Here is a 25,533-nt window from a genome sequence, read left to right as displayed (position 1 = left end):
ACAGCTGAAGGGTGGAGATGCCTGGGAGAGAGGGAGGAGGAGGAGGAGGAATGGAGGGAGGGAGAGAGAGAGAGAGAGGGAGGGAGGGTGGCGGTGAAATAAACCCAGTCTCTGTTTAACTGCAGTTGGAGGGGAAAGTGTGAGAGGTAGCTTTAGGGTGTGTGTGTGTGTGTGTGTCACTGCAGTCACACGGGGGGAGGGATTGAAAAGGCTATAGAGAAGTGTTAGCGATGAAGAGGTTAGCACAGAGTGCACGGGGTGAGCACAGGAGAGGAACAGGGACCGGCACTCCTCAAAAGGGAAAGTTTATGAATCAAAGAAAGACTGATGAAGTGAGGAGAAAAGGCAGTTTGTGTGTGTGTGAGTGTGCGTGCATGTGTGCGCACATGCATTTTTGTGTGCATGTGTGCGCGTGTATGTGTGTGTGTGTGTGTCTGTGTGTGCACATGTGCGTATGTATGTATGAGACTAGCACGTGGCAGAGAAATATAGTTTCTGTAATATGTTTTTGCGATCTCTGTGTTATTATTGTATTAAAGGAGTGGATGACCTCAGTAGTCCAGATGTGCTGTTGGGCGTGTCACTATTACACACTAACTCATTCACTCTCTCTCTCTCTCTCTCTCTCTCTCCATCCCTTATTAAGACCTCTCAGCCTCATCTATATCCTGATCTTATTTCTCAAATTCCACGCTGAAGTTCCTGTGTCTCTCTCTCATTCTTTCTGTGTCTCTCCTCCTCTCAGTGCTGCCACTCACTCTCTCCCTCTATCTATTTCTCCCTCACTTTCTCTCTTACTCTTCTCTCCTCTTTCTTTCCTTTTTTGCTTGTCTCCCATGCCCCCTCACTCTTGGTGGTCGACAGTGTTTTCAGTAGCAGTCCATGTTGCTTCTGGCTTTTTGAGTAGTGACTTCAGACTAAGCAGCCAGAGATGTGCCACTGCTGTTTTGTATAAATATTTATGACACGTCTTTTCCAAAAAAATGACTGCCTCCTTCCCCTCTGTTCTTTCTCTGGTTTCTCTGTTTCCCTGGTCTTATTTCAGGAAACGTTCAGGCACGTCACATGCGCCGAGACACTTCTTCAAGAATAAAAATGAGAAGGACTTCATTTGAAGCCAGAAATCTGGTGTCAGATCACTTCCCCTGTCAGTCTTGAGCAAGCTTTTGAAACTGAGCGTTCACATGTGTGCGTGTGGGTCTGTGTGTGCGTGTGTGTGTGTGTGGGTCTGTGTGTGTGTGTGAGAGTGTGTGTGTGCATGTGTGTGTGCGTTTGTGTGTAAGTGTGTGTGTGTGTGTGTGCATTTAGAGTATATACATTACGTTCGTACCTCTGGACTGAGGCCCCGGCACTGTAGAATGGAAAAGAACAGGCTATTATTGTTGCAATCTGAGCTAAAACCTTTTTTACTTTTCCTCCACACAACCTTCTTTCCACCGCTCACATACTTCCCCCCTTTAATCCCCCTTTCCATCCCCCATCTCCATCCCCTCACTTTCCTTATATTCCCTCTCTCTCTTTCCACACTCATCCTGCTCTCACTTCATGCTAAGCTTTCTTTCCTCATATTGCCCATCTCTCTCTGTCTAAATCTCTCCACTCTCATCAAGAATCCTTTCCATCTTCATATACTCTCTCCCTCTCTCTCTCTACACTTCCCCCTAGTCACTCCATACTCATCCCCTCCCTTTCCATATTCATCCCTCTCTCTTTACACTCATCCCCATCTCTCAACAATCTTCTCTTTTTTCACGCTCCACTCTTTCTCTCTCATACTCATTCTCTTCGCACCCCATACTCTTCTCTCTCTTGTTACACTCACCTTCCAACCACTTCATGCTTATATCCCTCTTTCTCTCACTCTCTCTCATTCCATATTCCCTGTTTTCTTCATTCTCTCTTCCTCTATCCACGCTCCCCACACTCACCTGACGGTACAAGAGTGAGAATGTGGGCGGGGCTCCAGGGTCCTGGCCCCGCCCCCGTGTAAGCACAAACCCGGAGAGTCACATTGGACAGGGGCTCAGACAGGTTGATGGACAGCTCAGTGGATGGCCCTGCATCCAGCACAGTCTGCGTCAGAGAAACACAGGAGATTCTGAAACATTTGCCCCTTTGGCAATAAAACCTGTGGATGCTAATCACTAGCTAGATATGCCCATTTTAGTTGTGCAAGCCAGTGAATACTGAACTTCACCAAACTTTCAGGAAAAGACATAACACAGTACCCTGAAGCATCATATAATTGATATACTATACAGAATCATTCACTATGTGAATGATTCTCTTTTCACAGAGTGAGTTCAAACCAAAACAGTGAGGTAACTGGAATATCAAAATGAAAACAGTATAGGCTTACGCATGTGTGTGTGTGTGAGTGCATGTGCAGGCCTGCGTATGTGTGTGAGTATGTGTGTGTTACCTGAGTGATGTTGGGGGTGCTGTATTCCAGTTTGTATCCAAGCAGGCGCCCGTTGAGTCTTCCTAAAGGCGGAGTCCAGCTAACTGTCACCTCCGTCCCATTGGCCACCGCACTTATGTTCTCCGGAGCCGACTCTGGAACTGAAAAACACCACGGAAACCGTTATATAGCAGTAGGTACGCACAAAACACTGTTTAACAACCTGATGTAACAGCACAATCCTGTACTCTGCCTTACATCTCTCCTCTTTAGAGAAACCTGAATATGGAGTTGAACCTGCAACCTTCTGGTGTCAGGACTGGGCCCTCTTGTCATGAGGCCGCAGAGCGAGGTATGTCATTTTTAGCTGCTGAAATAGCCCAAACATGGTATTAGACAGTTTGAGCACAAAAAACACGGCCTGTCCCGGTTTGGTATGCGGGCGAATGGGGCCCAGAGGGGGGGCAGGCCTGATGGATGTGCCTGTGACAGGACCGAGATTTGGGGAGATAGAGGGGCAGCAAGGGACAGCTGGAGGGGCTGAGACGGGGGAACAGGAGGAGGGGCGTCCGAAAATGCGGAGAATCTGATGAGTCTCTCTCAGTGAGTCAGAAGTGTGGAAATGTTTGGGGGCCACAGAATTCACTGCGTCACGGAGCATCCAAGCAACACGTTTGCATGGGCTCTCTCACTGACTCACCCCTCTCTCTCTATCTCTCTCTCTCTCTCTCTCTCCCACCCTCTCTCTCTATCTGTCCCTCACTCAACCTCTTTCTCACTCCCTCACTCACCCCCTCACTCTTTCTTCCATCCTCTCTCTCGCTCTCTATCTCTCTCCCACTCTCTCTCTCTATCTGTCCCTCACTCAACCTCTTTCTCACTCCCTCACTCCCCCCTCACTCTTTCTTCCATTCTCTCTCTCTCTCTATCTGTCTGTCCCTCACTCAACCTCTTTCTCACTCCCTCACTCACCCCCTCACTCTTTCTTCCATCCTCTCTTTCTCTCTCACACACACACACTTACTTACTCACTCGTTCACTCACTAGACCAAAGACCAAAAACACCACTGACAGCAAAAGAAAAGGAAGAACAGAAAACCAGCACCACACCACGCAAATTTGCGAGAAAAAAAACACCATGATAATCACGCCAAAAACGTGTGGGCGTTTGTTGACTTCAGCGCACGGCTAGAAATCCCTGCATTTTAGTGACGGCAGAAATCTGAGCAAAGTGTTTCTTACTATTGTTGAGTTGCTATGGCCACCACTCCTACCTGTGAGAGTGCAAATGGTCACACTTAGTGAATAATAAGTGAAAACACAGCAGTCGGTTTGTGCCTCTCTGTCGCTCTGTGAGGAATGGCATGATTCCTTTCTGTCAGAAATTCCTGGCTCTCCCTCTCTCTCTCTCTCTCTCTCTCTCCCTCGCCCGCTCGCTCATTCTGTCGCTGTTCCCCAGTTTCGCCGCTGCCCTGAACCCTCTGATGATGTTATCAGGAAGTGTTTCTCCCCTGATCGTTTCCACATGTGGCTCCGACTCCGACTCCCTCCCAGCCAACAAAAACACAAACAATTACCCTCCCTCCCTCCCCCCCTCTCTCCATCCCTCCATCTCTGCACCGCTCTCCATCCCCCCCCCCCCCTTCTTTCTGTCACCCTCCCCCACTGATGGTTCAAACAGAAGCAGAGATGCTCGGCAAAGGAAGGCAGAGGGGAAAGGACATATTTATGTTCGTAGTTTTGGAGAACGAAAGCATTGGTGGAAAAAAAAAAACACTTGGGGTTAGAAATGGAGGAGGTGCATTTTGCACGGGGGTAGGGGGAAGGGGGGGCGGGAAGTGCTGGTTTCGGGGGAAAGTGCTGGTTTGAGGGGGAAAAAGTGCTGGTTTCATGGCTTAAAAAAGCTCAGAGTGCCTCTGAGCTCTGTCAGAACAGCGAAAAGCTAGCGAAAGGTAGATCACAGCACCCCTGAAACAGGCCAGGAAAGACTGTTTCTACACAATAACAGTATTTTTTAAAAATCTAAAAATACATTCCAGTGTTTATGTTCCATTTGAGCTTGAGATTGAGTCAATTCCACCACGTGGGCAAGTGCTGAAGCCGGATTCAGATGGCAGTAAGCTTCTTCGTTTTTCTTTTTGCCTTTACCGGCAGTTTCCCCGAAAACGATCGCCTAAAATCCGACGTGGAAAGTAAAAATCCAGGGGGCCAGAAAGTAAAAGTCCTGGCGTGCGCCTCTTGCACCCATGAACTCAGCCAGCTGATTTCTCTCATTAGTTCTCCCTCCCGGCTGAGGAATCGTGCTAATTAGCAAATCCAGTCGACTGGAACAAATTACGGAGGAGTACTTTTACTTTTACTGAACCGAGACTTTCCACCTCAGCCAAAAATACATATTAAATTTCAGCTCGGGCTGAATTGCAATTTTAAGAAAAAAAAATACTGTATTTGAAGAAAAAACTATTTGAAAGTGAATACTACTGTTTTGTTCCCATGAAATACATGAATATTTCTCTCACACTCATACTAAATGCCACTGCATCAAACACACAAATGGACAAGGACATTGAGACACACTTCCATCAGTTCAGTTGAGCAGTTAATGCTTGTACACGTACAGACACACATCCATAAATACGCATACCAAAGCAGGTACGGACACACACATACGCACACATACAGACACACACGTACACACAATAAAACAATTGCAGTGGCACAACACATTTCCAAACAGCAGGACAAGCGTGTAAAACAAGGCGTTCTGCATGAAGACAGGGCTGAGGCACTGATTAGAGTGATTTATTAGAGTGAAGTAAAGGGTTGGCTCTTCTGATGTTGTAATCATACAGCAGAAGTATTTATAACCTCGGCCAGAAGAGGAAAGAGGATTTTGGGAGGCTTTGGGGCTGCTGTGTCGTTGGGAATTTGAGGCTTTCGCTGTGGGACGAGGGGCGGGCTTAGGGGTGTGTCCCTCCCCCTCCCTCTGGGACAGTGGAGTCTGGGAATTTAGCAAAAATAATTTTTTAAAGGGATATTTTGTTTTTTAACCCTTTTCAACCACCCCCCACCCCGCCAACCATCCGTTTGAAACCCTGTCATCCCAGGCCAGCTTTCCCTCTCTCAGGCCGGCGCTATCTTTTCCCACAGTGCTCGGCTCTGTTCCCTCTCTTTTTTCGGAAAGAGGGTGAAATCGGAGGTCATCTGGGGTCGGGAGAGGGAGGGACAGCGAGCCGGAAAACAGATGAGGGGATGCAGAGAGAGACGAAAAGACGAGAGGTGGGAGAGAGAGAGAGGAGGGGATGTGTTGTGAGGGACGGCGAGTCGCATCGGATGGAGGTGGGATGTCCAGGGGATTGGGGGGGGGGGGTGCTATATTGGGGCAACAGGAAACACATTCCAAGGCCCATGCTTTAGGATTTGTGGAATATCCAGGACAGAAGAAGGGAAAAAAGAGAGGTAGAGGGCTGTGATCTAGAGAGGAGGAGCGCAAAAGAGCAATGAAACAAGCCATTCTGACTTAAACTGAGAGACATGGCCACTTCTGAATGAGCTAATCTACAGAGGGCCAGGGTGTTCTGTATTTGAGATAGTGAACAAGGCACAGCGGGTCACTGTCAGGGATATTAAAGCTGTAGGAAGTGTTAGGATATTCTGCCCTTATTCGTGGAGTCAAATGCAGGACGATGAAGAACACGCTGACAAAGTTTCCTCTGAGGATTTGATGTTCAATTCGATGCGCAAGGGAGAGACAGACCCAGCACATTCGAGAGAATCTCTGCCCATCACGCTGTGGTGTCTGGATATACAGTTTGCAGTCATACATATCAAAAGGTTGAGTTAAGTGGCGGGCCGGAGACAAATGGTCTTGTCCCTCCCTGGGAACCCTCGCAGCCATTTAGCATAGGAATGTGACATCTTTGCCACAGACACTAGAGGTGTTATACTGAGACACACTACAGAGGGGCTAGCCACAAGGCATGCAAACTACAGACACAGTACATTACATTACAGGCATTTAGCAGACGCTCTTATCCAGAGCGACTTACACAACTTTTTTACATAGCACTTTACATTGTATCCATGTATACAGCTGGATATATACTGAAGCAATGCAGGTTAAGTACCTTGCTCAAGGGTACAACAGCAGTGTCCTTACCCGAGAATTGAACCTGCGACCTTTCGGTTACAGGCCCAGTTCCTTACCCACTGTGCCACACTCCCGTCCTGCAGTAATGGCAGAAATGAAAACACTGTACACTACATATAATATATATATGTATACTAAACAAAACTGGGAACCTATCAGAAGTGATAAACTCCAACAGGAAAGTGCTAATCTGACAGAGAGAGACCTGTCTGTTTGTGGACAGACCAGACCTGGGTCAACTACGTATTTGTTTTGGATTCAAATACTTTTCTACGCTTTACTGATCTTGTCTGTTGTATTTGAACCAATTAAATACTCTCAAAAAGTAAGCAAACCCCGCCTTCTGGTCATATTGGCAGGCTCAATTACACCAGGCAAGATCAACAGAGCACAGAAGAGTATTTGAGTCCAAAGCAAACACGTATTTGACCCAGGTCTGGCGCAGACTGACACGGTAAAGGCAGATTAGATCACACTGTGAATGAAACCGCTTCTGGGGCTCTCGTCCTGTACCGGCGTCCTCCGCTCGCTGGACACACGCGTTCGCACACACATCTCACAACCCCCCCCCCCCCCCGCCAGTTTCCTCATTCACTTCCTCATTCGCTCCTCACGCACGTTTCCCGCCTTTCGCTTCCCTCTGCCAGTCTACATTTGAGGATAAAAAGTGTACGTAAGACTTTTATTAGAGGATGTAGCAGTCAGCGGTACATTTCTGATTTCCCTAACTTTCGGTGTGAGATGTGATTCAGATGAAGGCGTTTCAAAATGGACGCTTTCAAACAAAACGGAGGAGTACTGGGCCAACGTAGCGGGTTTCTGAAAATTTAAGCCGTCGTGGTGGACAGGCAATGTTTTAAATTATCCTTCATCGTGAAATTGTACCCTTGTGTTTTTTATGACAGAAAATTAGAATTTCAAAACCATGTCCAAAATTACCCTACTACACTGTAAGCTGCTGTACATATAACACATTTATTATGATTATAATATGATAATAACTGTTTTAAGATAAAGATTTAAAATGTTTGAGTGCTCTTAGAATTTTATTGAAAAACTATCCCTCTCTAAAACTACAACATTTTAGCACTATCTAAATCAAAAACAAAAATGACATTTTCCTTTTAGAGTATGTTAAAAACAATAATGAATGAAAAATTTTGATTTAGAATTATCTAAGTAATCAATCTCAATTAACATAACTTCAGTTATTGTTAAAACATGTGTTATTACGTTTTGATATTAGCAAATATGAATATATTTGACAGTTGAATGTATGAATGCATGACAAATGAAAATCATTAATAACCAAAACCGTATTGGAAGCGATCGATATAAAATACACGGAACAAAGCGTGATTTATTTCCTTTAACGTACACCAACACCTGATTGCTAACTTGATAATGCATTCACGTCATTACCGTACATACAACTCTAGGTTTAAAGCAGTTGTAGTATCAGATTAGTGGAACTTGCATCTCTCCCAGATTCCTTATTGCCGCTGTCATTAGCATGTAATTTAATAAATCATAATTTAACTGTCAGGGCTTATTTCACTGTCGCCCTGAATGTACTGCGTAAGCAGGTCCCACAGATATCACACAGCACACATCTGTCAGGGAAGTGCTGACTAGTCAAATGGAAACAGATACCGTTCATAGTCAGCTAGTAATAAGGCACAGTTTGTCATAGGCAGGTTCATTCGATTAGTGGTTAAATTCTGCATCGCAGGCCTCTTTGTAATAATAAACCATAATCCAAAACACATTTTCTGGTCTATCCCAATGACGGGTGGCTTTTATCTTTTTTCTTCCGAGCGTTCAGTGTCTGACACATGAGTGACAGTTTTTTGGTAGCAGAAGCCCTGCAGGGTGAAATCTTAGCTTAGCTCTTTACCCAAAATGCACTGGTAAAATCAGATAACTGTGTCTAACTGTGACATCAGTGATTTCCCATTGGGAACTGAGGGACTGTGTATACACACACACACACACACACACACACACACATACATATACACAGATACACACACACGCACACAAACACACACACGTACGCACATACACACACATGCGCTCACACACACACATATACAAAACACAGACACACACACACACAGACACACAAACATACACACACACACACTCTCTCTCTCTCTCTCTCTCACACACACACACACACACACACACATCTGGGAGTCAGTCTACAGGGATATTGCAGACTAAGGGGCATGACAAACATGCAGAGGCTCAGTCAAAGTGCAGTGTGTCTGTGTGACCACAGCAACACGTACATGGAAAATATGGCTCAGCAGTCATCAATATTTCATTATTCCACCCTTCCAACTCTCTCTCTCTCTGTTTTTCTCTCTTTTTCTCCCTCTCTCTCTCTCCCTCTCTCTGTCTCTGCTTCTCACTCTTTCCATCCCCCCAGCTCTCTCTCTTTCTCATTGCCTAAACATCTCCCCTCCCATCCCTTCTTCCCTACCTCATTTTCTTATCCAAACTACGCTGGAGGCCAGTGGCGTGGGGCGTAAGACCTGCCAAAGCTGTCCCCTGCCGTATTTCTCTTTCTCTCTCTCTTTTTCCCTCTGAAGCCCCTCTCGCTCTCCTTTCTCTACCTCCTCTCCTCCTTTTCCACCTCACTTTGGTCTCTTCTTCCTCAGTTACTCTGTTCCGTTAAAAAAAAACATTAGGAAATGGCGGTGGTGCAAGCAGACATGGAACTTCTCCCTCCCTCCTAACCCCACCGCCTGCACTTTTCCCCACTTCTTCCTCAGCCTCTCTTCTCTCTTTCTTTCTTCTTTTCATTTTTTTCTGCTCGGTTTATTCCCGTTCCCCACAAACGTGGCTCAGTCCCAGGTCATGGAAAGCATGAGTTGGCACGGAAACCGGCCCCCCCCCCCCCCCCCCCCGGACCCAATGCAAGACGCGGCGCGGCGCTCCGGATGGGACGCCAAACGGCGTGCCAGCCTCGCCAACGCACTCCGGGAAGCCGCTCGGTTTCCCGCCCCTCCTGCTCAGCGCCCCTTTCACCAGACCCTCCCCCTCTCTCTCCCCCTGCCTGTAGAGTAGGTGCTTTAGCTCTGCTTAACCCCTCTCTCTGTTCCCTTCAAGCACAGAGCCAAAATGGCACCAGAAAGTTCTGCCATCTGCGCTCCTTTCCTGTGCGGACCAAGTCAAAACGAGATTGGCGATCGAGTGTGCAAAAAAATTTGCTCGACGTGTGCACTTAACCAGACAGAAACCTCGGGGCACAATGTTCTTTTCTAAATGAACAGGTCCCAGCTCACTGCATTCGGCCATAAAATAACAACTTATAATTAGAAACTCAAGCCACCACTACAGACAGGCCCAGCCGGAAAGATTGGCCCATCTTGAGACGAGAGACATTGATGATACTTCAGTTTTAACACAAGCTAATGCTAAATGCCAACAAGGAAGTGTTAACGGACCGTAATTCATTGCAAACAGTTCCGGTGAGGAGACGCCACAGCCTTTCTGCGTCGAAATGGAGGAGGTGAATGTGAGTGGGGCCTACCTCCTTCGGCGGTGTGCAGCAGTACCCAGGGTGTCCAGGAGGAGGCGCCCTGGCTGCTGCGGCAGGCCACCCGCACGTGGTAAGAGCTGAAGGGCTCCAGGTCCGGGATCAGGTGGCTGGCGGGCGGCACGTTGATGTTCTGGTTGTGGATCATGTGACTGGATACCATGCTGAGGTCAGCATTGGAGGGCGTGGCCTGCACCAAAGGGATAAAAATGTGAAGACGACACATTTGCTGTTATTTTTAATAATAAATGTAACACATCTCCCCGTTTTCTATTTTTGACAACAGGTAATTGTGATTTTTGCCAAAGATAATTAATAAGTTTATGCAACTGCTACATTAAAGGTTGATAAATTAAGTTTATGTTCTCTTTTTCAAATCAAACCAGTTTCTGTAGTAATGTAGAGGTTCTGAAGACAGTAGTACTATATGCAAAACATTTTTGCTACTTAAAAATAATAATGAGAAGATTTTATCCAATTAACATTCTTGCCTAGCTTTAGTAAGGACCTGAAAGCAGAAATGCATTTACCTCTTTGTAAGTTTGGTATGTTAAGAGGCATACAGAACACTATAGCATTAAGCTTCTCAGGAACCATCAACCACTGGTACGTGCTTATTAATAGCTTTATAATATTGGGAAATATAATGCTTATGTTATCCTCCAATTAGATACCTATACAGAAATGGAATTAATTTCATATATATAGACATTACACATTTTTGTTGTTAGCAGACATTGCAGTATAAAATATACTGCTGTAAAATATATATTTTAAATATGGCACATGTATGTTCAGCATAATATATTTTAATATATTCAATTTTTGTAAGGCTGTGCCTACTATAAAAGTAAAAGCAGGACTCATTTCTGTAGTAGGTATTAGTTTCAGAGATCAACCATAGTTGTCCATTACAGCATGAGCAAAGCTGATCAGATTCACAACGCAAACAAAAGGCAGTCAATATAATCTGTGCCTGTGAGCGTGTCTGTGATATACAAGGAAAAGATCACTGACCCTGATTAAGCATAATCTAGGACTAATCCACCATTTTTGGTGACCTTGACCAGAGGTAGAATGGGGTGGAGTGGGGGAGTTGTTCCATGTCCGCTTACAATGGCAATTCAAAATGATTCGTAAAAACAAAACAAAGTAGCTGAAAGAAGAGAGAAAACGGGTGGTGGGGAAGGAGAAGAGGGAACAGAGAAAGACATGAGAAAATGAGAACGAGAGAAAGAGGAAAAGGCAGAAAGAAAAAGAGAGATAGAGTGAGCTTTGGGAGTGGAAGTAGCCACATAGAGGGAAATGGTGAGGATTCACTGGTAGAATGACTGACAGGCTGTGGCCCGTGCTGTGGTAACTGTGATCATTGTTCCCTCAGTGACCTCCCAATCACTGACTCTGAGACTTAACCCCTGTAGAAGCGATCGGTTTCACTTCTCTTTTCTGATAATCTTTCTTTCTCTTTTCACCCAGGGCCCAGCAGAGGCAGGATGTTCTGACCCACAGAGATGGAGAGAAGGATGGGGGAGGGACGAAGGGGTTCCCCACCATGCACTTTTTCTTCGAATTCCGTAGCACCTCGTCATTCTTCTGTTTCGCTTCCCCTGTTAGGACACCTTCAGTTCTCTCAATACCTTCGCATTCGAGTGGATGCGTGCAGTTCAGTCCAGCAGGGGAAAAAACGTAACTTCCCTAAGTACTCAAAAATAGCACAGGAACAATGTGTGAGTGTATTTGTGTGTGTGTGTTTGCATGACTACATGTGTATGTGTGCGCATGCGTGAGTGCATATGTGTGTGATGTGAGTATGTATGTGTATGTGTGTGTGTGTGTGTGTGTGTGTGTATGAGTGTGTGTGAGCGTATGTGTGTGTGCATGTGTGTGTGAGAGTGTGTATGAGCGTATGTGTGTGTGTGTCTGAGTGTGTGTGAGCATATGTCTGTGTGTGAGTGTGTGTGAGCATATGTGTGTGTGTGTGTGTGTGTGTGTGTGTATGAGTGTGTGTGTGCGCGTGTGAGTGTGTGTGAGTTGTGTGTGTGCGTGTGTGTGTGTGCGTGTGTATGAGTGTGTGAGTGTGTGTGAGTGTAGGTGTGTGTGTGTGTGTGTGTGTGTGTGTGTGTGAACGTGTGTGTGTGTTTATTTGTGAGTGCAGGTGTGTGTGTGAGTGTAGGTGTGTGTGTGTGTGTGAGTGTAGGTGTGTGAGTGTGTGTGTGTGTGTTCTGGCTGGGTGAGCCTGCAGTGCTGGGTAATACCTGAGCACAGTCACACTGAACCAGCATCCGCACGTCCCCCCAGCAAGCTGCAGGAGCGCCGGCGGTTCAGCTGTGTGAGCCACTCCCGTGCTTTCTGACTCACCCAATACCTGCTGTCCCCTCCCTGCTCTCCCTCCATCTTGCTTTCCCTTGTTTGTTATTTCTACTCACAGTTTCCACCCTTTAGCTTTCCTCAGTTAAGCCCTGTCTGAGCGTAGCTTCAGCCTTTTTGCCTGCTTAGCCCTGCATGAGAATGCCAGACCGCGCTACCGCTAACTAGCGTCTCCTCTTACAGAGCTTAGGAGCTAGCGCAACAGAACCAGAGTTCATGCGCTGTGTCTTTTGATTGCCTTTGTCGTTTGGAGACGCGGGTCCCCCCCCCCCCTCCTTTCCAGCAGGCCTGTTTGAGAGCTGGGGATGTGAACTCTGTGGGGTTCGGTACGAGGGGCGCGGGACGTGGGGGAGGGGGGCAGGCGGGGTAAGCGCGGAGTTTATTAGAAACAGACCTTCAGGGGTGGGGCCGACCACGGGAGGGAGGGTTTCAGGTGGCAAATCGCAGAGGGCGTGTCGAGCTGGTTCATCGTAGCGAGACATGGTGGGGGGGGGGGGGGCTGGGTTGGGGGGGGGGGGGGCGTGGGTGCGGTGACACTGAGGTTAAGTCTAAGAGGCAACTTTCCCAGAGTGAAATTCGATCCACAGCACTGTCACTGGGTGTCATGGAGAGAGACATACCAAGAGTCGGAGAAACAGCAAGAGAAACAGAGAGAAAGAAGGACAGAGAGCATGAGGGGAAAGTAAGAAATGGGCAGATGGAGGGAGAGAGGGAGAGTGAGAACATGAGTGAGGAGTAAAGAGAGAGGGAGGGAGTGGGCTGTACTTAAAGAGAGAAGAGGGGCACAAAAGGAAACAAGTAAGGAAGAATTTTCATGAAAGAAAGGATTTCAGGCAATGACAGTACTAAAGTTTAGCTGACCCATTCCTGTCACTTTCTGTGTATGTGATTAAATAAAGGGCCTTGACAGGTGCAACTGTCGTGGAAACCTGAAGATGAAGGTACTTTCCTTGGGCTCGGCCCAGTCTACTCCCCTAAGCCTGGGACTTTCCTGGCGTGTCTTACCTGGATGGAGCACACTCTGATGGGGTACACCCCTGCAAAGCCGGGCTCCCAGATGATGCGCAGACTGGCGTTGGTGACCTCCACGGCCTGCACTGCCTTCGGCTGGTCTGGGATGACTACAACAGAGGAAGACAGGGAGTCAAAAATGTCAAATCCTTTATATTTATAGCACCTCCGTTATATCCTAGCGCTGAAGTTCGAATCCCCTCGGCCAGGAGAGCAATGAACACACTCTCTCAACCGCGGCGCGGTGCGTCCGCGCCTCACGTCCACCTGTGCCACGCCTCACGCTCGGGCTCACCTGTCACGGTCCCGGAGGCCGAGGTGGCCACGCCTTTGCGGTTGTGGGCCTCGCAGGAGAAAGCGCTGGTCTTGTTGAGGCCTGGAGGAGGAGGAGGAGAGAGGGGGAGAGGGAGGGAGAGAGACGGGGAGGCCGGTCATAAAAGGAGTGAAAAGAGTGGGTGAAATCTCAGAGCTGCAACACTGCAGGGCTTCCAGGTGGAGCCCTGCTCCTGGATTTGGATCTGAGGCTGAGGGGGAGGGGGGAGGGGGGAGGGTGTGTGTGTGTGTACACAGGTGTGCACTTTAATTATGAATGATAATCGAAGGTTATTGTGTGTTACGGGTATTGTGTGCATGGAGCAGTGTTTTGTGTGTGTGTGTGTGTGTGAGTGCTTGTGAGTGTGTGTATGGGTGTGTGTGTGCATGTGTGTGCGTGTGTGTGTGAGTGTGTGTGTGTGTGCGTGTGAGTGCGTGTGCTTGCATATGTGTGTGGGCACAGGAAGCACTCTCTCATCTGGTCTGTAAAGAGCTGAGCAGCACACTCTTGCTTCTGCTTTCTGTGACTGAACTGGGACAGACACACACACACACACACACACACACACAGCTGAGTGCTAATGCCTACGGATGAGGCAAACACATTCTGTACCGTCCCTGGTTCTCACACCCTGAGTGAGTGCTGACACACATCCCCACACAGCGCATTGTCCACGCATGCCAGGGAATCCGCAGCTGACTGTGAGCGGCTCGCTCGGCTACACGGGCCGCAGTCAGCGGCAGCGCATGCTCTAATTGGCTCGTGAGCGCTACAGGAAGCAGGGTCAAAGGTCGGGGTCCAGAGCGAGCCAGGGGGCGTGAGAGGGGACAGCGATGGGGGCCCGGTGACATACATGTATAACGTCACACATAGCACTCCCCCCCCCCCCCCCCATGGCCCCTCTCCTTCTACACTGTACCATTCACATGCCGTTACACATGACCCTCCCTCACATGTGATCCATGTCACATGATCACCGTCACACATGCAGAACCCCCCATCCCTCCTACACTAGTGATCCATGTGACTTTGAGAGGTTCCAGGGCTGTATATGGGTCTCATTGCTCTAGTTCTCAGACGTGGCAGAGTGGGTGCGTGTGTGTATGTATGTGTTTAAGTGTGTGTGGCAGCATGGGTGTGTGTGTGTGTGTGAGTGTGTAATTGAGTGCCTGTTGTTTATATATGCATGTGTTGGTGTGTGCGTGTGTGCGTGCGCACATGTTTGTGTGTGTGTGTATGTGAGTCTGTGTGTATGTGAGTGAGTAATCGCGTCTCTGTTTGTGCATGTGTGAGCCAGCGCACACCTACTGGCTCTCTCAGGACTTTTTGAGGTTCTGCATTGAGGCAAAGCAGGCCTGGAGGGACGCCCCCCTCTGTGTAAAAGGGCTTGTGAGTGGTTGTGACCCTGTGCCCACAGCGCGCCATTGGTCAGCCCACCGCGATGACTCAGAACTGTGGCTCTGCAGCTCCCCCGAGCTCATACCCCCCTCCCCTACCACCCCCACGCCCCCCCCCTCCCTGAGTCACTGAGGCTGGGCTCTGAACAGGGAAAAATGTGTCAGTTCACAATGTTTCCTACAGAAACAGCAGCCCCCCCCCCCCCCCCAAGCCAACAGCTGTTCCTCAGTCTTCCTCCTCCTCAGCAATCTGAACGCCCGTCCATCAGGCGCTAAGCAACCAGAGTGAAACCAAGGGTAATGGCTTCGAACCTGTGCCCGCACGCACACCCACCGTACTTAGCGAAAAACAAGTGCTCTCTCAACACGAGGAGACAGGATTCCCCATGCCCCCACGCCCCATATGAAATTTTCATCTACGAGCGAAACAGGACAGTCCGGCCTTTGATTTACAATCCTAGGGAATACAGGAGAGCTCAGAGCTCCCCCCCCATCTGCGCACCGTGACTGATGGCTTACGCAAATGTTTTTCTTGGACACGCCAGAGTTACCGCCGTCATCCGCGAAAAGCGCAGGAGGGCAATCCTCCAGATCCCAGCGTAGCACCCAGTTCCGTCCCTAATCCTCTGGTCCGACTGGACCCGAGATCCACAGTTTATTGTCCTGTCCCGATGAACTGACTAGGTGTTAAGGGTTCAGTGTTTGCCTGGCAGTTAAACCTGAGCAAAGAGGGAAGGGATCTGTTACGTGTTCAGGACACAGTGTGTCAGTGTGTGTGGCACAGATCCCCTGTGTTCAGTGCTATGCTCAGATAGTGGACTGGTTCAGTACCTGTGATGTTGAGTGTGGAGGGGGACAGGGACACCGGGTCCTGCAGGGTGTTGAGTGGCGCCCCGTCCTGCAGCCAGATGACCCGCACCGGTTCTGGAGGCCCGTGGGCCACACAGCGCAGACTCAGGCTCACATTGGCCACCGCCGACATGGCATAGGGCTCCATAGAGAAATGAGGGAGGCCTGAGAGGGAGAGAGAGAGAGAGTGAGAGAGAGAGAGAGAGAGAGAGAGAGAGAGAGAGAGAGAGAGAGAGAGAGAGAGAGAGAGAGAGAGGAGGGAGAGAGAGAGAGAGAGAGAGAGAGAGAGAGAGAGAGAGAGAGAGAGAGAGAGAGAGAGAGAGAGACCATTATTACAAATCCTCCTTGGAGAGGAAAGGCATATCTTTTAGTATTATAATTATTGTTCATATTATATACTAATTATTATATATGAATATACATTTTATGCCTGTTATTTTTATCCTCATTTTTACTGCTGTTGTTATTCCTGTCATCATTATTGTTTTTGATTGATTAGTATGCTTTGGCAGAATGTCAACATGTCATGCCAATGAAGCATTTTGAATTTGAAAAAAAGAATTTGAGAGAGAGAGAGAGAGAGAGACCAGATAATAGATGCACAACCCCCTGAATGAAACCAGCCTTACTACAGTATAAATACTACTAGCATTATACACACATATTTCATTTCATTTCTCTGGATTTGCCCGCCCACGTCACTGACAGTCCCGCAGTGTCTGTAAGCGTTTAAGTCACACCGCGATTGGGCCAAGTCGCTGACACAACTGCGGCCGTGAAGCGCTTTCATTTTCAGGAGGAAGTCATTTTCTTTATTAATTTCATTCCCTAGTCAGTCATTACCGAGGCAGAGGCAGCTATTGTCAAATTTTGGAGGCTAAATGTATTTTCCAAAAAAAAAAATGAGTAAAATTGTATCTGAAAAAAAAATGAGCATGAAACACGGGCTGACGTGTGAAAGTTGTGATTTCCTGCAATCTTATGAATCGTCATGCAAGGAGAGTGGCCAATCAGCAGATTTATACACTCTATACTGATTAAAAGGGGGCTTTATCCTTTCAATGACATCAGATCTTCAGTAATTATCCATTAATTATTCCCATAACAATTCAAAACGATTCAAAAATATAACTGAATAATGTTTGATTTAAATAACCCATGATCCTTTCATGTAATAACCCTAAACTTAATTCTGTGATGACCCACGATTGTCCCCTGTAATAACCCACGAATTTCTCCTGCATTAACCCACTATTTCGTCCTGCAATACCCCATCATGCGTCCGCTAAGAACTGATGATTTTGTTTCCGGAAATAACTCTGTTCTTCCTATATTAACCCCAGGAGCTGTTTTCTGAATGAACGCGTGGTCTCTACCAGTTCTAAATCTGGCCATTACCCCGTGATAACCCCTAATCTGTGTAATAAACCAAGTTCAAGATTTTTTTTTCTTGTACCAATTTTCATGTAATTTATTTACCCACAACGTTTTCCTGGGACGATTTCACATTTCTCTCCGTAGTTTTCATTCTCGTTTTTCTAATACTAATTTCTCATATCTGTAATTGGTTTTAGCCTGCAGTGCATTGAATAGCGTAGTTACTACATTTGTATTTGAGATGAGAAACATGCAGTGGATTTATTCCATGTGCTTAATGTGCTCACCCTCCAGCTGAATGTGGCCCTGATGGGACACCGTCTCCTGGCCCCCCTCTGTGACTGAGCAGCGGTATCCCCCCATGTCCGAAAGTTGCACCGCCTCGATCCTGCGGAGACGAAAAGAAAGGAGTACCCCTCTTCATCATCAGACAGGGACACTTAAGCACTGACTACATCATCAGACAGGGACACTTAAGCACTGACTACATCATCAACAGGACATAGACTACTACATACAGGGACACTTAGCACTACATCATCAGACAGGGACACTTAAGCACTGACTACATCATCAGACAGGACACTAAGATGACACATCAACAGGACACTAAGCACTGACTACATCATCAGACAGGGACACTTAAGCACTGACTACATCATCAGACAGGGACACTTAAGCACTGACTACATCAGACAGGGACACTTAAGCACTGACTACATCATCAGACAGGGACACTTAAGCACTGACTACATCATCAGACAGGGACACTTAAGCACTGACTACATCAGACAGGGACACTTAAGCACTGACTACATCACAGGAATAACATGACTACTCAGACGGGACACTTAAGCACTGACTACATCAGACAGGGACACTTAAGCACTGACTACATCAGACAGGGACACTTAAGCACTGACTACATCAGACAGGGACACTTAAGCACTGACTACATCAGACAGGGACACTTAAGCACTGACTACATCATCAGACAGGGACACTTAAGCACTGACTACATCAGACAGGGACACTTAAGCACTGACTACATCAGACAGGGACACTTAAGCACTGACTACATCATCAGACAGGGACACTTAAGCACTGACTACATCAGACAGGGACACTTAAGCACTGACTACATCATCAGACAGGGACACTTAAGCACTGACTACATCAGACAGGGACACTTAAGCACTGACTACATCATCAGACAGGGACACTTAAGCACTGACTACATCATCAGACAGGGACACTTAAGCACTGACTACATCATCAGACAGGGACACTTAAGCACCTCCCTTCCCAACGACTCCAAATCCCAGGCAGGGGTGCCACCAGGGATTCTGGGCCCATGAAAAGATCCCACTTTGGACCCCATCAGCCCAGAAAATCCTACACAGTGAACTTTTCAGTGTTAAATCAGCTCTTACAGAGTACATATGGTACCTATTGGACTCATATGGACCCTGTTAGAGTTGAAGTCATCTAGGACATTTTTATTGTGTATTTTATTATTTATTATTATTTTTTGCAGGGCCTGCTCTGTCAGGGCCGTGGGAATCGTTGCCTTGGAGACCCCCTGCGGCCCCCCCACCCCCAGCTCTCTCACCTCAGCTCGCTGATGGTCAGCCAGCCGCCGTCCACGGCGGGCACCTGCATCTGGTTAGTGTCGGCGAAGTCCAGGGGCTGGCCGTCCCTCTGCCACACCACGTCCGGGGGCTCCTCTTCCCCCGCCCCCCCCTGCAGCGTGCACTGCAGCTGCACTGGCTTCCCCAGGGAAGAGGTCACATTTCCCGGGCTCTGGATGAAACGCGTCCCTGGGGGAGGTCGAGAGAGGACACGTCTGACACCCAGGAACAGAGAGCCGGACAGCACGCGCAAGGGCAGCGGCGTAGCAATAATCAGTTTACAGAGGCTGCGGGTTCAAATCTCAGGTGAGACGCTGCTGCTGTGCCCTTGAAAAAATGCACCTGAATCACTTAAACAATTTAAGTAAATAAATTATGAATAGATTCCTGCCTCTCGGCCAATGCACGCTGGGATGGGCTCTAGCACCCCCCGCGACCCTACCCAGGATAAGCGGGTATAGATAATGGATGGATGGATTAGGAATGGACTGAATGTTTAGATTAAAAAAGGAGAGTGCACAGGTCATTCTTGATAAGAACCTCTATTGGGTCTCGGAGGGACCGATCTATTTAGCATTCATACATTTTTATTGGCAATTCTGCCAATAGCTATGGATCAGCTTCTCCTTTTCGCTGATCTCTGACTGTCTGACTGATCGGTGACCTGCTCCTGAACGAAGCGTCCGCCACGTGCCCGTTACCCAACACCGGAACGTGGCCCCCCTTCGTTTCCTTAAAGGTTCCCGTTGCACAAGCCGCATCAGCCGTTTGCACAGGCGACGCGGGCCTCTGTTTATGGCGAAGCGGTGAGCTCATCCTGACCCGCGCGTGCACTCGGTCATCCCTGCGGGCCTGCACATCTGCATCCCATTGAGGCGAGACTCCGTTTCTCTGCTCCAGCATCGTTTACGACTCCGAAGCAAAAGCGCGGACCCCTTTCCCACCACCGTTTCTCTCGGCTCCCTGGCGATCAATAAAGTCTCCCCGGTCACTGACCATGCACGCTCATATCTGCTTCGATTGCTTTAAATCAAACAGGAATTCATTCATAGGCAATCTAACAGGCACGCAGGCTAGCAGCAGAACTGGCTAAACGGAGTGACTGTGTCTGCTGTATTAAACATCATACGTACTTACGCCTTTATCGTTTGCTTGTATATTCTGGTGCGATATACAATTACGATATGCTTCACATTACTAGCATTCCTGCCATTTCTACATGCATTCTACACATTGGAAAACAATGGAAACACCTTTGAAGACTTTGCTTCATCCTTAATCATTTAGAAGTGCAATCACTGTTACAAATGCCTTTGGTGATATGCGCAATTTGATTTAATTATCAAATGGAGCCAATCAATCAATCAGGCAATCAATGCATCATGGGAGGGGGGGGGGGGGGGGATTTCATCACCCAGATAAGAGGGCAAAGTGTCCAGGATGTTGTTCCACCGAGGCGCTTATCCGCCATGTTTGATTAATCATTTACTTGATTGAGACATTCCAGACTTCCTCATAACTTCTGAGGGGGAGGGTCCAAGAATGCTGGGCTGGAAGGTGCTGGTGCCGGATTGCAGAGCAGAGCTGGGAAATGGCAACCCAGGTGCTTATCCTGTCGCTATGGTTACAACCCTACTCCACCCCGCATGGCTGTGACCTCTCAGCTCAACTCTGATTCTATGGGCCACAACTGGGAAGCAAATTTAACAGCTATATTATCATGCACGTTTGTGCTCGCTGGACAAATTGAGGGTCTAGAAGAGCTGAGTGCATTTTCCATGGCCAAAAAAACTTTTTCCCACCAATTTTTTAGACTATGTATGATCAAGTGCTTGCAGACGGTTTTGGAAGGTTTGTTGAGGTCAGCCATGATTTCTATGATCTTTGGCTTTGGCTGCTTGGACTTTGAAATGGCCTTGGAGATAGAGGGGGGAGAAAGGGGTGGGGGGGGGGTCTCAACCTTGTCCAAATCATTGTAAGAGCAAAGTCCTGACAGTTCAGCGTCTCTTAGGGACAGCTGTGTGTCCGTCTGTGGGCTTCAGCCTGCCTCAGACAGTGGAGCTCAGCCCCAGCACTGATAACAGGGACCAGAGCGGAGGGGGGAAAGGACAGGAGCACAATGAGACTCTTTCAGAACTTATCTCAAGTGGACTCATAACAAGCCAGTGAGCCTTATTTCCACACAGCAAAGCCTGGACACAAACTCTCTCTCTCTCTGTTCTCTCTCTCTTTCTCCCTCTCTCTCTCTGTCACCCTCTCTCTCTTTCCCCGCTTTCCCGTCTCTGCTGCATCCAACCCCACCCTGCCCCCGCTAACCCCCATACCCCCCCCCCGCCGCCACCCCCGCCCTCCACCACACACACACACAAACAACAACCCCCACACATCCAATTCCCCCAGCTCGCATTCCCACAAATTCAATCCAAAATGCCTCACTGGCATGTCTCACAAACACGCTGCTTTGCCAAAGATTTGTGCGCAGAAAACCAGAAGGAGCGCAGCGTATACGCATGTAAAACAGCTGTATAATGCCGTCACAGTTGAACAGCTAAATCTGCTTGGTGCCTATGGCTGTCTATTGCTTGTAGCAGAGAGATGGGATCTCACATATTGTCCCAAATCTTGATTCACCCTGGTGAAGTATGGAAAGGAAAGGCCCCCAAAACTGTTGAGGTTCTTTTACAGGGCAAAGTCTCCCCTGTGAATTTGAGGGAAATGGTTTGGGTAAGACTTTTGTTCTAGAGATGGGGTTCATTTTTTTCAGGAGCAGTGAGCCGCGAAGTACAGCCAGGGTCCACTGACGTGCCTCAGCTGTTTGTTTGGCAACACCCTACAGAACAGCAGATTGAGTCGCACTGCAGATTCCAGAAGGTCTTAATAATGAAAGCTGCATCATTAAGCCCCGCATAAGCAATAAAATGACAAGGCTAGATGGGCTAAATGGCCTGTTCTCAGTAGCACGGTATTCTTATGTTCTTCTGACGTATGTCATGAGATGTTCGCTTATGAAAGAACAGGATCGCTGAATGCGTGTTTTCTCACGGACCTGTGAAACGGGAAGAAATCGTGAAGCCAAAAGACATAAATGATTGCCTCAGATAGTGACAACTGTTCACGTTCACATGACAGGAACTAAACATGTGTTTCTTTTTCTTCTCGAGAAGCGTTGAGATTCCATCATCAAAGACACCGTCTCTACCACCTTATAGGATAAACGCATTTTTTCAGAGTGACTCACCTTGGTTCAGGGACAGCCCTCGGCCCGATAGACAATTATCCCATATAATAGTGGCCAAAGTCTACTTGTTGTGGTAAACACAGTTATTTTTTTTGTAACAGAAATGGAATATACTGCAATCTACGGGATTAAAATGTCAAAATATTGCAACATTTCATCGCAATTGAGCAATATAAAATTGATTTCTACCAGATGTTGCAATATATATATTTTGTAAATACATTGTAGTTGCCAGAGATGAACGTGGCTGTTTCATTAGCCTGTAATTCACTATTTTCCCCTCCTTTCTCGCTGAGATTAGTTCAATATTCATCGGCGAGATGAGGCTCTACAAATCTGCTCACAGCCAAAAGAGCTGTGCGGTTGGGGAGCGATAAATCTCGATCATTTTCCCCCCTTCCAGTTCCCGTTTCAGTCTCTCACTCTTGCTCCCTTGCACTCCTCTTGGAATGCAAATTCCAAAAAATGCTGGTATGACGAAGTTTCACTGGACTCGCCAAAAAGTTAAACAATAGGAGACGCAGAAAAAAAGAAGAAAAAAAAGAAAAAGAGAAATGCACATAGTAGCAAATGATCCTTCGCATTCGTACAATTTTTTCCATATTAAACAAATTGGTCAGTCTCATATAAATTGAATGGTTTCACTCTCCGCTTTCCTGCCCCTCCCCTTCTAAAGTTCCCTAAGCTTGCCAAGCTTCTGCCCTTCTCCGTCATAGGGCACGACCTCTGACCCTTGACCCCCACCACCTATGAAGCAGGTCATTTCTCATCGCCCAGTCGTCGGAGCCTAGACTCCCGTGATCAGCGCATGGACAAGCACTCACATTTTATCAACACTGCGCTGGCATCTTGTTTGCCCTTCATTCGTCTCACAGGCCTGAAAACACACAGCTACGCGACTGACACTACACGAGGAGAAATCCTGAATGATTCTAAGAAAAGCAAAACAGACTGCCCCACGGATTATTTTGGACCCGGGTTAGAGAAATTGCAGGGATCTTGAAAGCAAACATGCCCACTGGCATACAATCACACGAGGAGAAACTCACAAGAGGGCGTGTTTATAATAAAAACCCTCAAGCTCCCTCTCTCTCTCTGCTGCTGTGCCTAGCTTCTCTGGCACCACATTGTACTTTGAGCGTGCTAACTTCTCTAAAAGGTCCGCACAACCGTGTTCTTTTGTCATCACAAAACAAAAGGCGGTTATTTTACGCCTTAAACACCTGTGTTTAAATGCCGAAAACTCATAACAAGTTGAACAGGTATCCCTGGAAGGATAACATAGCAGGCTTAAATCAAGTGTAACTGCGTGGGTGTGCGTACGTAAGTCTGTACTTACGTGCATACCTGCATGCGTTAGGCATGTTATATTATCTCGACCCAGTCCCCCAGCCTTGAATGCAGAAGAGGAGTATTTTTCACTTCCTGCCTGCTTGGCATCCGGTACAAAAAATAATACACTGATGTATGAACAAGGTCCCACTGTGCCGCCAGGATTTCAAGTATCCTCCTGAGACCCGACAGAAAGTAAGTACTCTAATTCAAAAAAAATAATAAGGTATCTTAGATGACAAAAACATGTTGCAGTGAAAAAAATGTTAAACTTAGTTTCATTCAAGACCAGCACACTTGAATATATGGTTCTTGAGATGAAGACCAGATAATCATGTCTCCTGTAGGGGACAGAAATTAATAGATGGATCTTAGGACTATATATGGACTGCCTGACTGTGTTTCAGCTTAGATTCAGCTTATGATAAATATCAAATGACTCCAAAATCCAATAAATGAGTTTTTTTTTGCTCAAAAAGAAACCCATTCCAGGGGCAAGACCATGTAGCATGGTCTTTCAACCCTATACAAACTCCTCTGTGCAGTCCTAAATAAACTGCATGCAGAACAAAATAAACAGGAAAAGAAATCGAGACTAAATATTTATTAAATCCCTTTTTTAAACAAGTGGCCCCACTGAGTTTGCCTCCTTTTTTTGAAAGGTTACGTTCTCACCCCTCATTACACTGTCCTCCCCTCGAGCATCTCACACCACCTCTTTACCTCACCAGCTTTAGAACAGCGAATGAATCAGGGCTGTTTATAGTAAACCAACAGGAGAAAACTGAACGTCTATTCATTCTCTCGCTCCCTCGTCTCCTTTTCGGGCCTTAAAACGTAATCCTCCGTTCTCCCTCCACCCCGCTCTCGTAACGGTCCTCCTCTTCCTCTGAATCACCACAGCGGATTACCGTACACGCTCAACGTCTGACCTGACTCAACCGCACCGCATACTTCGACCCCCTTTTAGACACCGCCGAGGTTCCTGCGAATTGCTGACAACTGAAAAAGAAAAAGGCTCACCTCTTTTCAACACTGTTCACTGCAAAACTCTTATTTCATCCAACTGTACCGTACGTTTCTGGATAACTAACTTGTTTCGTTGGAAAATTCTGGGGAACTGGTGGCAGGGGCGGTTTAAAATTCCTCCAACAACCAAAGAATTCAACAAGGTCATCTCAGATACATATTTGACTCAGCCAAACTTTTCCTCTCCCGCCCTTCACCAAAGTTCTGTCCATCATTTCCATCATTCGTCCTGATACATAGCCTGCACCGCTACCTGCAGCCTCTCTCTGCCCCCCCCAACCCTCCCTCGCTCTGCCTGAGTAACGAGTAACAAAGGTTTTAAGGTTTTGCGCCCCCCTGATTTCTGCAGCGGGGGGGCTTTTTTGAAGTTCAGGTTTTACACACGGAATTACACGTGCTTGTAATTATCCCGCGGTCCCCCCCCCCCCGTGGGGGAAAGGTGCATCGCTGCGCTCGCTCTCGCGTCACGTGACCCCTTTGTTTGGAAAGAGAACGGACCAGATGCTGACACGGCTTCAGACGAACAGAAGAAAAAAAAGGTGAGCTGGCTGGAAAGATCTCATTAAAGTTTGATAATGAAATCCCATCATGCCGTGCGAGCGGCGAGTAGTGGGCCAGAGGAGGGGGAAGCGGTGACCGACTCAGTGGGCCGACTGACTGCGTCTTAGTGCGCCACATAACTGAGAAATTAGTGCTTCCCTCTTTAGAATCGCCCCCCTCTGACAGGTGCAGACACGTTCGGGTAATTAACCAGCAAATGCAGCGCAAATGTTACCATGATGTATACGTGCACTTTTAAATACATTCTGTGGAGCCAGTTTCAGATCCGAGGAGTAAATTCACAGCCAGCACAAAATCTTTCCCAGTCACTATGTTCGGTTAGCGATGAGA

General features: G+C 47.4%; 1 protein-coding gene and 1 long non-coding RNA gene across 3 annotated transcripts in view; one reads left to right on the top strand and one right to left on the bottom strand.

Annotated features, from left to right (window-relative positions):
• Window positions 1-562, top strand: part of LOC135263957 (uncharacterized) — a 3,591-nt gene extending 3,029 nt beyond the window's left edge. Inside the window, exon 2 of the long non-coding RNA XR_010332566.1 lies at window positions 1-562. This exon is cut by the window's left edge and continues 276 nt beyond it. This is a non-coding gene — a long non-coding RNA (uncharacterized LOC135263957).
• Window positions 1-25,533, bottom strand: part of LOC135263956 (tyrosine-protein kinase receptor UFO) — a 39,151-nt gene that overhangs the window by 11,693 nt on the left and 1,925 nt on the right. For both annotated transcript variants that reach the window (XM_064352487.1, XM_064352488.1), the window contains exons 2-11: window positions 19,025-19,232; window positions 17,700-17,800; window positions 16,018-16,200; window positions 13,772-13,852; window positions 13,471-13,586; window positions 10,093-10,288; window positions 2,423-2,562; window positions 1,929-2,073; window positions 1,331-1,351; window positions 1-21 (exon numbers count right to left, since the gene is read on the bottom strand). The exon at window positions 1-21 is cut by the window's left edge and continues 109 nt beyond it. In XM_064352487.1, coding sequence (XP_064208557.1) covers window positions 1-21; window positions 1,331-1,351; window positions 1,929-2,073; window positions 2,423-2,562; window positions 10,093-10,288; window positions 13,471-13,586; window positions 13,772-13,852; window positions 16,018-16,200; window positions 17,700-17,800; window positions 19,025-19,232 — 1,212 coding nt within the window. The remainder of the gene's footprint in view (window positions 22-1,330; window positions 1,352-1,928; window positions 2,074-2,422; window positions 2,563-10,092; window positions 10,289-13,470; window positions 13,587-13,771; window positions 13,853-16,017; window positions 16,201-17,699; window positions 17,801-19,024; window positions 19,233-25,533) is intronic.

Source organism: Anguilla rostrata, chromosome 9, assembly GCF_018555375.3.
Source record: "Anguilla rostrata isolate EN2019 chromosome 9, ASM1855537v3, whole genome shotgun sequence".
Lineage (NCBI taxonomy): Eukaryota > Metazoa > Chordata > Actinopteri > Anguilliformes > Anguillidae > Anguilla > Anguilla rostrata.
Note: the sequence above shows the minus strand (reverse complement) of the source record. Positions and strands in the feature narration are given on the sequence as shown.